Source organism: Dipodomys merriami, unplaced genomic scaffold, assembly GCF_024711535.1.
Source record: "Dipodomys merriami isolate MVZ:Mamm:240054 unplaced genomic scaffold, mDipMer1.0.p SCAF_50, whole genome shotgun sequence".
Lineage (NCBI taxonomy): Eukaryota > Metazoa > Chordata > Mammalia > Rodentia > Heteromyidae > Dipodomys > Dipodomys merriami.
The window spans coordinates 7,652,769-7,666,755 of record NW_027206069.1 but is presented as its reverse complement, the minus strand read 5'-3'; the positions used below and the strand labels follow the sequence as shown (position 1 = coordinate 7,666,755).

At 52.5% G+C, this 13,987-nt stretch overlaps 1 protein-coding gene across 1 annotated transcript; it reads left to right on the top strand.

Moving 5' to 3' along the window:
- Positions 1–595: 595 nt before the first annotated feature.
- Positions 596–9,220, top strand: Serpina3 (serpin family A member 3). The gene is made up of 5 exons (XM_069997647.1): positions 596–695; positions 2,757–3,376; positions 4,893–5,166; positions 7,716–7,866; positions 8,810–9,220. The coding sequence occupies exons 2-5, from the start codon at positions 2,758–2,760 to the stop codon at positions 9,011–9,013; spliced, it is 1,248 nt and encodes a 415-aa protein (XP_069853748.1). The 5' UTR covers positions 596–695; position 2,757; the 3' UTR covers positions 9,014–9,220.
- Positions 9,221–13,987: the final 4,767 nt, after the last annotated feature.

The following is a 13,987-nucleotide window of genomic DNA, read 5'->3' as shown; positions in this document are numbered from 1 at the left end:
GCCTGGGAACTAGGGCTCCCAACAAGCATTCTCTAGAAACACTGCCTCCCACTACTCTAAGTGAACATCTGCAGGGGGCAGAGCCCTGAGGCTCACCACTCCTGGGGAAGGATGCCCTAATGTATCTAAATGTACATAGAGAGACATGGCACACACACACACACACATGCACACACACATACACACACAGAGGTTCACAAACACAGTTGTTTCTGCTTTTACTTACAAAAAAATCTGTTTATGAACGCAGTGTATCTTGATCAATGTCACTGCCTTCCATCACAAACACAGATTTTTTTTTCTCCCAAACACAGATAATTTTTAAAAGTGACTTGGAAATAAGTCAAGCAAAATGTGAGCTGCATATCTCTGCTGTCCTTCTTCATGCGCACAAGGTTTTCCCACGAGCCTCCATGAGCCTTTCCTAACATCTGAAGGAGACCCAGGGGAGTTAGTGATTGTTGTTTGTAGGGAGGGGGGTAAGGAGGTTCCAGTAACAAGATTGTCTCAGATTTATTTCTTTAACCCAAGTTACAAGAAATGATCATCTGACCACTTCTGGTCAGAACACAGCGCAGATGTGTCCCAGCCAACATTTTCTAAGCAGGAGGAGGAGCTGTTCACAGGCATAAATAGCCATTGGGGTTCATTCCAGGGGGATGATCCTCTCGGCTCTGGACAGCGGCTCTGGGAAGGTAATTCAGGCTTGTCAGTGGGAGTGAAGGATGTGGGTGGGTGGTGGGTGATGCTGGCTGTGGTCCAGAGCCCAGGAAGTATGGAGGGTGGAGGTGTAGGCACTGTGCCCAGGGCCCAAGGGTGGGACTCGGGGGACAGTTCTGGGACTTGGTTGGAGATGTGTCTCGATGTGTGCAAAGGGTACGGGTGGCAGGATGCTGCTGCCTGTGGACTCTGTGTGTCTGACTCCACAGGGGAGAGGAATTGCCTAGCCTAGGCCTGGCACCAGGGCCTCTGTCGGAAGGGGGATAGTGGAAGTGGGCATCTTAGGGCAGCGGTCAAAAGCCCCAAGGTGATTTGGGGGATTCCATGGGTAATACCTCAGTGGGGTGGGGTCTGCCGTTCTCAGCCAGGCTTCTCGTCCAGCCATGAAGAGCCAGACCTCCAGTGTGGAGAACTGAAATTAACTTAGAGCAAAATATTATTGTTGAACATTTTCCCAAAGCAATGGTTGCACCAGAGTGAGAGGAAGCAAACACTAGAGACAACCAAGCCACCACTGTCCCCTGGCTTCTCCAAAAGACTCCCATCCTCCTGATGACACGTCCCTCATCCTGCTCCTCCTCCTCTCCTCCTCTTTCTCTCTCCCCTCCTCCCTCTCCCCCATTCCTCCTGCACTCTTCCTCCTCTTTTTCCTTCTCCTTTCTCCTCACACCCTCCTTCCTCTCTCTCTCCCCTCCCTTCCTCTCCCCCTGCATCTCTTCCCTCTCCTTGCTTTCCCCTCCTCCCTTCTCCTCTGAATGCCAGGACAGAACTGGCCAAGGCTGACCGCAAGGATCTCTGCTAGCCACAGGCCTCGGACCCGGGTCACTTATATACAGCTCCAGGCTTATGTGGAAGGAGGTGACCCTTAGGAACATCTTGGGGAGCCACCTTCATCTCTTTTGTTTGTTTTTTTTTGTTTGTTTTTTTTTGTTTGTTTTTTGTCGGTCGTGGGACTTGAACTCTGGGCCTGGGCACTGTCCCTCAGCTCTTCAGCTCTGCCACTTGAGCCACAGTGCCACTTCCAGTTTTCTAGTGGTTTATTGGAGATAGGAGTCTCACAGTCTTTTCCTGCCCGGGCTGGCTTTGAACCTCGATCCTCAGATCTCAGCCTCCTGAGTAGCTAGGATGACAGGCGTGAGCCACCGGCACCCGGCTTCACCTTCATCTCTTAAGTCACCTGAGCACAGGTGAGGTGGGATCTGAAGCCCACAGGGGTTCTCCGATCTCTCTTCCCCCCAGCTCTGCTCTCTCCTCACCGGAAGGCCTTTCCTGGCTGAAGGTGGACATAAATGACCATGTGCAAACCTAGCAGGGCTAGAAAGAATGTAACCATAGTCCCTGGGTCTTTATGCCAACAAACATTTCTGGGGCTATCAGGGCTCCAGGCCCGGCTCAAGCGGGCTTGTGTGTCGCTCTCAATCTGCACTACATTTAGGCACTGGCGTGGCCTGGCCTAGGCCAATAACCTGTCATGGAGCTCCTGGGAAGTGCTGCAGTGCTCTTGGATTGGTCTGGGGCCAGCAAGGATAAAAACAAAAACAACTTCCTCCTTTCTAATCTTTTTCTCTGGCTCTGCCTGCCACACAGCAGGAAGCAGGAAAGGACATTCTGATTAGACAAGTTTTTATCATCTCCAGCAACTCCATTTGCTTGCTGTGTGACCTTAGGCAAGCCCCTTCCCTCTCTCTATGCCAGGATCCTACACACACACACACACACACACACACACACACACACACACATACACACACACACACACACACATACACACACACACACACACATACACACACACACACACACACACACACACACACACACACACACATAGCAATTATAGCACTTTCCTCCTGGGGTAGAAAGAAATATAGGATGTGTTGAGTAATGAGTACAAGACCTTCTAGAACTTTCCATGGGAGATCACACAGCCAAGTGTGGGTACAGGGACAGAATCCAGGCAGAGTGGGGGGTCCTAGGAGGTCACTGCTCAGGGCACCAGCTGGTCCTCCCAGGCTTAAAGGACTCTTGCTTTTCAGAATGCTGAGAATGTCGTTGGTCCTAGCTCTGGGCCTCTTGGTAGCTGCACTGGGCCGCCCACGTGGCACACTGGACAGGGAGATCCCAGTCCAGGACAAGCAGGTGAAGATGCTCAGCACCATTGCCTCTAGCAACACCAACTTCGCCTCCCAACTCTACAAGCTGTTGGTCTTGAAGAACCCTGGTAAAAATATCATCTTCTCCCCCCTAAGCATCTTCACTGACTTGGCCTTCCTGGGTCTGGGAGCCCAAGGAACTACCCTGGCAGAGATCCTGAAAGGCCTGAACTTCGGCCTCCCAGAAAGCTGTGTGGCCGAGATCCACCAGGGCTTCCAGCACCTGCTGCACATGCTCAACCAGCCCAGCGACCAGCTACAGCTCAGCATGGGCAACGCCATGTTCATCCAAGAGCAGCTGGAGGTGCTGGGTGCATTCCTGGAAGACGCACACACTCTGTACGAGGCCCAGATAGTCCCCACCAACTTCCAGCAGCCCGCAGATGCTGAGCAGCTCATCAATGACTTCGTCAGGAATGAGACCCAGGGGAAGATCGTAGAGCTGGTCCGGAACCTGGACCCAAGGACGGCCATGATTCTGGTGAATTACATCTTCTTAAAAGGTGAGCACTTGGCTTGGGGTGGGGAGGAAACAGAGTTCTGAGCCCTTGGGGTGCGTCCTGGAGAGGAAGTGCTGGGGCTGGGGTGACACAGGTCCCAGGCTGCACCCAGCCCACAGTCTGCTTCATGGGGGTTGTGGTTCCCAGACACAGCTTTGGGGTGCCTCATTAACCAAGACTCTGCTCTAAACTTGCCCAGTGGACAGCAGGCGCCAGCCCTCCTTGCAAATCCCTCTGGAGTGAGCAAGATCCACACTGTTTCCTACAGAGCAGGACACGGCGGGAAAGCCCCTGCCCGGGATAACCTGGACACCTCTGAGGGGCTCATGCGGGAGGGATCCTGTCTCTGCTGAGCCCGAGGGCTCAGGTGGGGGTGGAGGGGCCATCTCCATGAGGAAAGACAAGGAGGCCCTTAAGGAGCCTTAGCCACCCTGAAGTTCTAGAACTTTGCTCTTCTCACGTGGGGAAGAGCCTCTGGGAGGACCAGGCCCCATGGTCTGGGGTCCTTGGCTTCTGATCTCACTGATAGGAACCCAGCAATGCCAATCTCGACCCATCAGGGGTGTAGGGACAACCTTGGCCTGAAGGACAGCACCTGTGACCAAGTGCTGGGCCAGAATGACTGACGGGGGGAGGAGGGAGAAAGCCGGGAGCTGACCCCGCCATGCTATGGGTACACGGTGCCTGTGACGCAGCCATTCTAAGCCCGCAGGAGCAACACCCATCTGATTTCCCACAGATCAGGGAGCCACGTTGAGAGCCCAGAAGTTGAGATGGGAAACCCAACCCCACTGTGATATGTCTGGGGTTGGGTCTGAAGCTGGACCTGAGATAGCCCAGAGCAGAGAGATGGTAGGTTCTCGGATTACAGCCAAGAAACCAGTAAGTCATCAAGAGAAAAATGCAAGTTAGGAGAGAGGACAGGGGCCTACCTGGGCCCACAGCCCAGCGAAGACTGGCGAAGACTGGAGTGAACGCCAGGGGTCTCTTTACCTCACCAACTTACAGGTAGAGCTCAGTCTCTGTCTTTCTGCTCCTACCAAACCCCACAAGCCATTGGCAGGGGAGCAAGAGGTTTGGGGTGTGAGGTTTGCGGGGGTGGTAGGTGTACATCCTGCAATTTCTGTGACTCATAATTACTTTCTAGGCATTGTTCATGATCAAGAACCCGGGGTTCCCCGCTTCTCCCCAGCCTCCAGCAACTTTTGGTGTCCTACCCCTTCCCCCACCCCCCCTACTTTCTCTAGCCCCCATCTTTTTCATGGACTCCCGATTCCGATTCCTACTGACTTCTCATTTAGCACAAATAACCATGTCTTGCTCTCACAACCCCCTTTCCATTCCAGATGTGTGGGTGTCTCCCTAACCCTTTTCATTTGCCAAAGCACTTCTCCAAAACCAGCCACGCCTCCTCCCTAGGAGAGACTGTGGGTAGCTGTGGATGGCCTAGTGTGATCACAGTTCTGAAGCTGGGCAGAGATAACGCTCTCATGGTCTCTGATCGATTGCTTGCCTTTAGCCAAGTGGGAGACACCCTTTGACCCCCGTGATACCTTCGAGTCCAAGTTCTACTTGAGCAAGACCCGATCGGTGCAGGTGCCTATGATGACTGCTGAGGACCTGACTGTGCCCTACTTCCGGGACAAGGAGCTGTCCTGCACGGTGGTGGAGCTGAAATACACAGGCAACGCCAGTGCACTCTTCATCCTCCCCGACCAGGGCAAAATGCAGAAGGTGGAAGCTAAGCTGCTCCCAGAGATCCTGGGCAAGTGGAAGAAGAACCTGAAGCCCAAGTGCGTTCACGCCCCTCCCCCCCAACCTGGCTGCATTCATGCCCCTCCCCCCAACCTGGCTGGGTTCACACCCCTCCCCCAACCTGGCTTCCCAATTCCCAGCTCGCAGGGACTCCGTGTGTCTCATCTCAGGGCGTCAGCCATACCTGATGCTCAGCGGTAGGAAAGTCACACAGGGACCAGAGGAATCAGGGGTTATTTTGCCCTCTGCTGCCTGACCTGGTGGTTTTTCTTCCTTAGTCAATGACAAGGAGATGAGGTTCTCATGGCTTCTAGCATATTCTAAGTCCAGGAGCAATTTCCAAGGCAATCCCAACACACATGTGTGGGTAAAGGTAGAAGGGGATAGAGCACTTCCGCCAGTTGAGGGTGAAGCCAATCAGGCTCCAAGAATCAGCTTTGCACGGGTGAACCGTTACATTCACCTATGACCCATTCAGTTCAATTCTGCACTAGCTGAGTGATTAAGCCCCTACTAAGCGGGGCACTGGTGGCTCATGCATGTAATCCTGACAACTCCGGAGGTTGAGATCTAAGGATCAAGATTCGAAATCAGCCCAGGCAAGAAAATCTATGAGATTATTATTTCTAATTAACCACCAAAAAGTTGGAAATGGAGCTGTGGCTTGAGTGGTAGAACAATAACCTTGAGCTAAACAACTCAGGGTCAGCACCTAGACCCTGAGTTGAAGCCCAGGACTGGTACACACAAAAATTAAATACTTATATACCAGGCATAGATATAGAACCTAAGATTATATTAGAGACAAAAACACAAAATTTTCTGATTTCCTGTGCTGTGTAGTTTATCTTGTAATTGAGAGAAGAGAGGGGGAAGAGAGAGACACAGACAGACAGATAGACGGTCATAAGTCAGTCAAGCATTTGGTAAATTAGGTGAGAACAGGGAAGTCCAAGGGTCAGGGGAGCTGGAGCTGGAGGGAATTTGTAGTTGTTAAATAGCATGGCTGCTAGGTGATGTTCAAATTCCTCAGGTCAGAGGTGATAGGAAGTGACAGAGTCACTTGGAAAAGCCATCCCAAATCAGGGAACAGCCAGCCCAAGGCCTCTAAGGCCAGCAAGCCCAGCATGTTTGTGTTTAACCCTCTGCAGGATAGCTGCAGTCCAGGAGGTGAGGGGACAGCAGGAGAGGTCAGGGCTATGCAGAGCCATGGAGACCCCTGCAAATCCCTGGCCTTCCTCCTCTGAGGTTTTCCAGGAGTGATGGATCTGGATGCCGTTGTAAGAATATCTCCTGGTTACTTGGTGGAGACCAGACTGTAGGGCCAATCATGGGACAGGAGAGACCAGCCAGGGGGCTCAGGCAGAGCTGATGGGGGCAGCACTTCAGCAGGGACCCCTAATGTATGAGTAGCAGTCAAATCCTGGATAAATCTAAGCCAGGACAGGCCATAGAGCCAAACCAATAGTGAAGGAAAGCAAGACAGAGAAGTCATTCTAGGCCCAGGCCCTGCAGTGGGACACAAGGAGACATGGCTGCCACCATTCTCTGTGGTCTAACTGCCCACTGAAAAGGAAGGCGGGAATGGCACTGTATCCTGGTCCTTAAAAGGTGATGATTGGAATTCCATGTTGTATTGGATGTGGAGGGCTCTTCACAAACCAAAAAGGCAAGGACCTACTTCTATATTAACCAGCCCCTGCTCAGATAGCTGGGCCCCTCCTGACTCCCGGGAGCCCCCAGGACCTGTGGTCCCACCCACTCCTCCATTTTCTCCCTCTGGACTCTCCCTTCTCTTCATCTCCAGTGTACAGATCACTGGGGGCTGCGTCTGCACGTGCCCACCCACAGTGGTGCTCATTGTGTAAATCAACGAACGTGAGGAGGTACCGCCCCCATCTCCATAGGAGACACAACCTCCTCTAATTCAGCAGCCCTCAGGCCGGGCAGATGCTGACCAGAGCACTTGAGACAGAGGGTGACACCTCACACCTTGTGATGGAAGATGCCACCTTGTGCCCTGAGAACTTGCTGCCTGGCACGCCCAGCCTACGCATCCAAGCACAAGCAGGCCCAGCACTCAGGGAGGGAGGGGGTGGCTCGTAAACACCTTTGGTGGAAGGGTTCAGAGCTCCAGCCCATCTCCAGCTCAGTCAGACCCCTTGTTTGCAGCCAGGACCTTCATGTCTTGACTGTGGTCCCTGCCCAGGCTCCTCCTCCTCTCTCTCTCCGGTGCCTCCTACAAGAAGCCTTCCTGTTGTCTATGGGACAGGCGGCTGTATGCCTGCCCTTGTGAGGTACTGCAGGGTTCATGGTAGAGTGAATACCCCTCTGCTGCTGCGCAAAGGCCTGGAGCAGGCTTGGGCAGGGCTCCAGCCCCACGCTGGCACACTGCCTGGCACATTCGGATGCTCACGAGTATTGCCAGACAGTGGGTGAGCTAAGAAGAGCAATGCAAGAAAGGGAACGGATGAGATCTTCTCTCCAGAGAGAGAAGGTGACGGTGTAGGAGCTCACCTAGCCCGCGCTGGGAGATGGAGATGCTAAGACACGTGGTGTTCAGCTGTATTTATTTCTTCTTCTCCAGGGACATAGATGAGCTCTCCCTGCCCAAGTTTTCCATCTCGGACAGCTATGAACTGAAGGATATTCTTTCCCAGCTGGGCATCAGGGAAATTTTCTCCAGAAAGGCAAACCTGTCAGGGATCACAACATGTCACGAGCTACAGGTCACCAAGGTGAGCTGTCAGCTCCACGCCTGAGCTTGAATGGGCCCGTGAACATTTGGGGAGGGGGAGTCTGGAATGTGTACACACACCTCCATTTCCCAATATCCAGTCACCTGCCCTGGGCACACCCACCCCCGAGAGAACCAGGCTACTGCCCAGATCCTCCTCCTGCCGTAAAGCTAGTCCCAGCCACGCCACGCCCCTCCCCCCTCCAGAAGCCCAGCGTGGAGAAGAGCCTGGCCTTGGGCTGGAACAGCTACAGGTGCCAGGCACACTCCACTGTGGGGACATAGGCCTTCCCCCTCCCCCTTCTCTTGTTTTGGGCCAGAATTCTTGGCTAGTACCCAGTACCCAACGGCTTAGTAGTAATGCTCAAAGGGGATAGTGACCAGGATAATAGAGTACATATTTCACGCATGTGTAAGAAAGCAGGGTGGGATCCTCTAACTGCATTTCTAGAAGCACAGTAGTGAGAACAGTGGAGCACAACCCTGCGATGTGCCCCTGCCCCCATCCACATCCTGAGCCCTGGTCCCAGGGAAGAAGCAGGGTGTGCCAAAGTGGTCCCGAAGTGCAAAGCCTTGTCCCACGCAAAACAGTGGAGCGCCCCCTAGAGACCAGAGCAGGAGTGCTGCCCCTGGCCAGCCCCGGTGTGGCCACTTCAAGGTGGCAGCTGAGAGGAAGCCCGTGACGCCCTCCTCACAGCAGTGACCTTTAGGGGCAATGCAGTTTCTGGGCTCAGTCACAGAAGACCTAGGTCAGGGCGCCTCATCTTCACCTCTGTGACTCTGAGCAAATCTCTTCTGCCTCTGAGGCTAGTTAGTGGGAGGAACGGCACGGAGAGGAGCCAGTGGGCGATGCTCGGCACAGGGGCGTCCCCTAGTGGCACGCGGGCCAGCTGCTTCCTCCTGCGCCCCTGGCTGTCACCAGTAACACTCTGACGTCCCCACAGGTGATGCACAATGCTCTGCTAGATGTGAAAGAGGAGGGCACAGAAGCTGCCGCCGCCACAGGATTCAAACTTGTCCCTATGTCTGCAAAGCTGAACCCGATCATTTTGCGATTGGACAGGCCTTTTCTGATCTACATCTTCCACAAAGACATCATTCTCTTTATGGCCAAAGTGGCCAACCCCAATCAAGCCCAGAGCTCCTAACTGAGCTGTGGGTCTTTCACAGAGGAGCAGGGCTAGATATCCAGCAGGCAGGCCTCTGTGTGCAGCCCGCTCTCCATGAGCCCAGTGGCCACGGCCAGGCTGGGGAGGTGACAGCGACTGTCTCTGTGACAACTGCATGGTTCCATCTGGGTACAATAAACCATCACCCTGGGCCTGGACTCTGTCCCTGTGCCCCTTTCCTCCTGACCCCCTTGTTATTTCTCTGTGTCTAGCTGTCTCTCCCCTAAAGCCATTCCCCCAACCGCCTGAGCAGCTCAATCCCAACCCAAGCTCTGGTCCCTCTGCCTTTAGCTTAAACATGAGCTCCAAGTCAAATCCACTCGCATCTCAGGTCCAGGACTGAGAAGGGACTCTGCCGCTCCAAGCCCCTTTCTAACTCTGGAGCTACCTGTTTTCTTGATCCAAGTTCACTCTTTCCCTCTCGACTTCCCCCAGGTTGTGTCACTACCTCTCGCTGGGGCTCTAAGCCCTGTTCCTACTTCTGGATCTGTCACTCCTGCAGCTGCTGGGGACCAGCTTTTGGAAACCCCACTTCTACTCCCCTACCTCCCCAGCACCTCCAGCTGGTTGTGAGTAGCTATTTCTGGTTTCATAGAATGAATTCATCTGATGAACGCCCTCTGGTCTTGGCACCAGAACACAGGCTGGAGCCTAGGAGCCATAAGCACCCAGCTGAGCATTAGCGCCCTCTAGTGACAACAAAGGCAATGGTCATCATCACTCACCGTGGAGTACGTACTCCTAGAATTCTCCTTCCAGCCAACTTGAGATGACTCCTTGGGACCCTGTGATGAAGAAACTGCAGCACAGGGAAACTTGTAATTTCCCAAGGCCATAGAGTTAGTCACTGCTACCAGTAGGGTGTTATCCCAACCTGAGGGAGGCCACGGGAGCCATGTGAACCACATGGGGTTCTGAGGACTGTATTTAGCAGAGCTGCTTATCTAATGGTGGCCAGGGGAAAAGAGGGAGAAAGAGGGAGGGGAGCTGTCCTCATGGATGTCTTCCTTTTCCTGTTTAATTCCATCCAGTCTCCCCCAGCCTGTGGTGTGGTGTCCTCATATTTAGGGCAATCTCCCCCCCCCAGCTCCTCTCTGGAAACACCATCACAGACACATCCAAAGAGGTGCTATTCTTTTCTTCCTCAATGCAACCAACTTGACTAGCAAATTAATGATCACATAATTTAAGTACGCAGAGGAGTTAGAGAGTGTTGTGTTTCCCACAACGTGTGCTCCACACTTACCCTGGCTCACAGATGCTGCCGGATAGAAGTGAGTGGAAGGGACACCCAAAGGGTTTCCATGCCTAGTAGGCATGGCTTTAATCCCCACATCTGGGGCTAGCAATGACTGACTTCTGAGTCCTCCAGCCAAGATGAGATGTTGGCACTGCCTCCCACTGGGTTGGAAGACATACTTTGTCTGGCCATTTGGGGAATGCTCAGGGCTGCCCAGGCTGACCGCTTTTATACAGCCCGGGCTACAACAGTGATTCACCCACAGAGGCTAAGTCTCCTTCTCCAAGGCGTCCAGCCTCCACTGGGGACCTCAGGCTACGGCTCTAGGTTTGGGGCCATTGCAACCTGCTCCTGTGACTCAAGATTTTCCAGTGTCTGAGGCCTCTGTGAGGACTGCCGTAACTCAGCATCCCATTGGTCCCTGTCCCCACTAAAGCAATTGTTCTCAGGTGTATCTCCTGTGTATCTCTGGTCTGGCCAGGCCCCAGACCTCTCACCCCAACTCTGGAAAAGGATCCCCCTCAATCCACTGTGAGCTCAGATATGCACAATAACAAGAGCAGGCAGGACCCCTGCGGCCATCTGACATTGTTCCTTCTAGCCTATGAGTGCCAACTTTCTACTACAAGGAACCTCTTTGGAGCCAGTCCCTTCCCCAGCCCTCAGGAAGCTCACATCAGCAATCAGAGTAATGACGCGGTTGGTAGAAGGCTAGCCTATGAGTGAAAGTGTCAGCTACTGACTTCATGTCTTGGTCTTAGACCTAAAAAGAAAAGAAAAGAAATAACCAACTCATTGGGGTTGGAGTGTGGTTCAGTTGGTAGAACCATAACCAATGAATAAAAGCATCAGGTGTCAAGCCAGAGGGAAGTAAAAGAGAAAGAAAGAAAGAAAGAAAGAAAGAAAGAAAGAAAGAAAGAAAGAAAGAAAGAAAGAAAGAAAGAAAGAAAGAAAGAAAGAAAGAAAGAAAGAAAGAAAGGAGGGAAGGAGGGAGGGAGGGAGGGAGGGAGGGAGGGAGGGAGGGAGGGAGAGAGAGAGTGAAAGAAAGAAAGAAAGAAAGAAAGAAGGGAGGGAGGGAGGGAGAGAGAGAGGAAGGAAGGAAGGAAGGAAGGAAGGAAGGAAGGAAGAAGGGAGGGAGGGAGGGAGGGAGAGAGAGAAAGAAAGAAAAGAAAGAAGGGAGATAAAGAAAAGAGGGAGGGAGAGAGAGAAAGAAAGAAAAGGAAGGAAGGAAGAAGGGAAGGAGGGAGGGAGGGAAGGAGGGAGGGAGAGAAAGAGGGAAAGAGGGAAAGAAAGAGAAAGAAAGAAGGGAGGGAGGGAGGGAGAGAAAGAAAGAAAGAAAAGAGGGAGGGAGGAGAAGGAAGGAAGGAAGGAGGGAGGGAGGAAGAGAAAGAGAGAAAGAAAGGAAAGGCAGGCAGGAAGGAAGGAAGGAAGGAAGGAAGGAAGGAAGGAAGGAAGGAAGGAAGGAAGGAAGGAAGGAAGGGAAGGAGTGAGGGAGAGAAAGAGGGAAAGAAAGAAAGGAAGGAAGGAGGGAGGGAGAGAAAGAAAGAAAAGAGGGAGGGAGGGAGAAGGAAGGAAGGAAGGGGAAAGGGAGGGGAGGGGAAGGGAGAGGAGGGGAGGGGAGGAGAGAAAGGAACTCACAACAGAGGGAGGATTGTGCTGGGAGCAACTGACCAGCGTAAAAGATAGCCAAGGTCATGTGAAGGTCATGACAGAGGGTCAGATAGGGGACTGATTTCAGTCCCAGCAGGACAAAGGAGGTGCAGGTGGCCCTGCAGGAAAATGCTAGAGCTAGGCAGGCACTGGATATCGGGCACTAGTTGGGAAGCTGGAAGTGCCTTCATCAAGTTGAGCCTCTAAAATGGAGCCCATAATGACTCTTACCACTGATGTGGATTCACAATCCACCTGCATGTGGTAAACCATGCAGCGCCCACGAACTTTCTCACATTGGACAGCTGAGAAATCACAGGGTAGGTAAGAAAACACAGAAGGTGAGTCATGACCGCTCATCCTGAGCCCTCCCAAGTGCACCCTGAAATCCTCTGAACACACTCTCCTGCACCTGAGCCTCTCTCCTGTGAGTTTTGGGTTAAGCACCCACCTCTTGGGTCTGCAACAGGTAGAACCAGGTGAAGGCCACTTCTCGATCTGTGGTCAGTAGGAGTCTGGCTGTTGGAATCCCAGCAGCCTGGGCTAGCTAGCATTAAGAGCAGACACCAGAGCTAATGGAAGAAAGGTAAGACTGAGGCCTTCTCTGTACTCCACATGCACACATGTATATGCACACATGTGCATGTATATAAGTGCACACACGTGCTTGCACACATACTATTTATGGACATATGCACGCATACAGACACACGCATGCACCTGCATGTGCACAAAGACACACATGCAGCAGCAGGCCAGAACTAGAAGGAAAGTAGAGCTTTGGGGATGTGGCAGAAGGAGTCAGGAGAGACAAGTTCATGGGCCCCAAAGCAGAGACGGAGAAATTCTTTCCAGAGGCCATATGGAGCAGGCTTCTGCCCCTACCCCCGTCACTCAGGGGTCTAGAGGTCTCCTTGAAGGCTGAAGGGGGGCAGGGCCGAGGGGGCTACAAGTCTAGCTGGAGAAGATCTAGCCAAACCAGCCTTGGCGTCCAGCTTGATTGCCCTGAGCGGGGAACGCAGCCAGCAAAGTGGTCCAATATGTTTGGCACATGCACCTCCAGATTCTGCGCTCCTTAGGAGGGGGGCGGTGGTAACCAGAGAAGCCTGAGGTGTGGCCCCTGGGGCTGCCGGACACAAAAGGCCCCACTGCTGCTGGGGAGGAAAGGCACTGAATTCTGCTCCCCACCTCTCCCCCTGCACCTCTTCTCCCCTCCCCTCCACTCTCCTTGCCTCCTCTCCTTTCCTCCCTCTCCCTCCAGTCCCTGCAGCTACCTTCCTCTATGCTTCTGAGGTTGGCTGCATTAGAAATGTTACACACGGAGATGACACACCATAGGTCCTTCGGTGGCCAATCGATCTCATTTAGTACGATGTTCTGTGGGTCGCCCCTGTAGCTGCTGCCAATTCAGGATTTCCTCTCCTTGTTTAGGCTGAATAATGTTCTACTGTAGGAGTAGAAGTGAAAGGTAAACTACAGATGTGTAAACCAAATGATCTGACACATATTAATATAAGAAAGTATGTTAGAAAATCCAATAGCTCAACAGCAAACAAACCACTCAAAGGTGGGGAAAGGACTTCCCTCAAAAAGCAAAGATAGACACAAGGCCAAGAGGTATAAAAAGATGCTCAATATCATTAACCCTTAGGGAAATGCAAATCAAAACCCCAACGACATATCACTGCACCTATAAGACTCTTGTTATCAAAATTAAGTTAACCTATCCCTGTGAACTTAGCTACATAGGAGGCTAAAATCAGAGGATTGTGGTTCAAGGCCAATCACAGGCAAAAAGTCTGTGAGCCTCATCTCAATCAACATCTTGGTCTAAGGGCATTAGCCTGTCAACTCAACTATGGAAGGAAGTATTAAAACCAGGGCAGAAAGTGAAATGCTATCTGAAATATAATCAGACCACAGAGGGCTGGGGGCATGGTTCAAGCAGTAGAAAGCCTATATAGTAAGTGCAAAAGCCTGAGCTCAAGCCCTAGTACACACACACACACACACACACACACACACACACACACACACACACACACACACACACACACACACAC

Coding starts and splice junctions, on each gene's coding strand:
- Serpina3 (XM_069997647.1), top strand. CDS start 2,758: ATGCTGAGAATGTCGTTGGTCCTAGCTCTGGGCCTCTTGGTAGCTGCA. Junction 5,167..7,715: donor AAGAAGAACCTGAAGCCCAA/GTGCGTTCACGC, acceptor CTTCTTCTCCAG/GGACATAGATGAGCTCTCCC. Junction 7,867..8,809: donor ACGAGCTACAGGTCACCAAG/GTGAGCTGTCAG, acceptor ACGTCCCCACAG/GTGATGCACAATGCTCTGCT.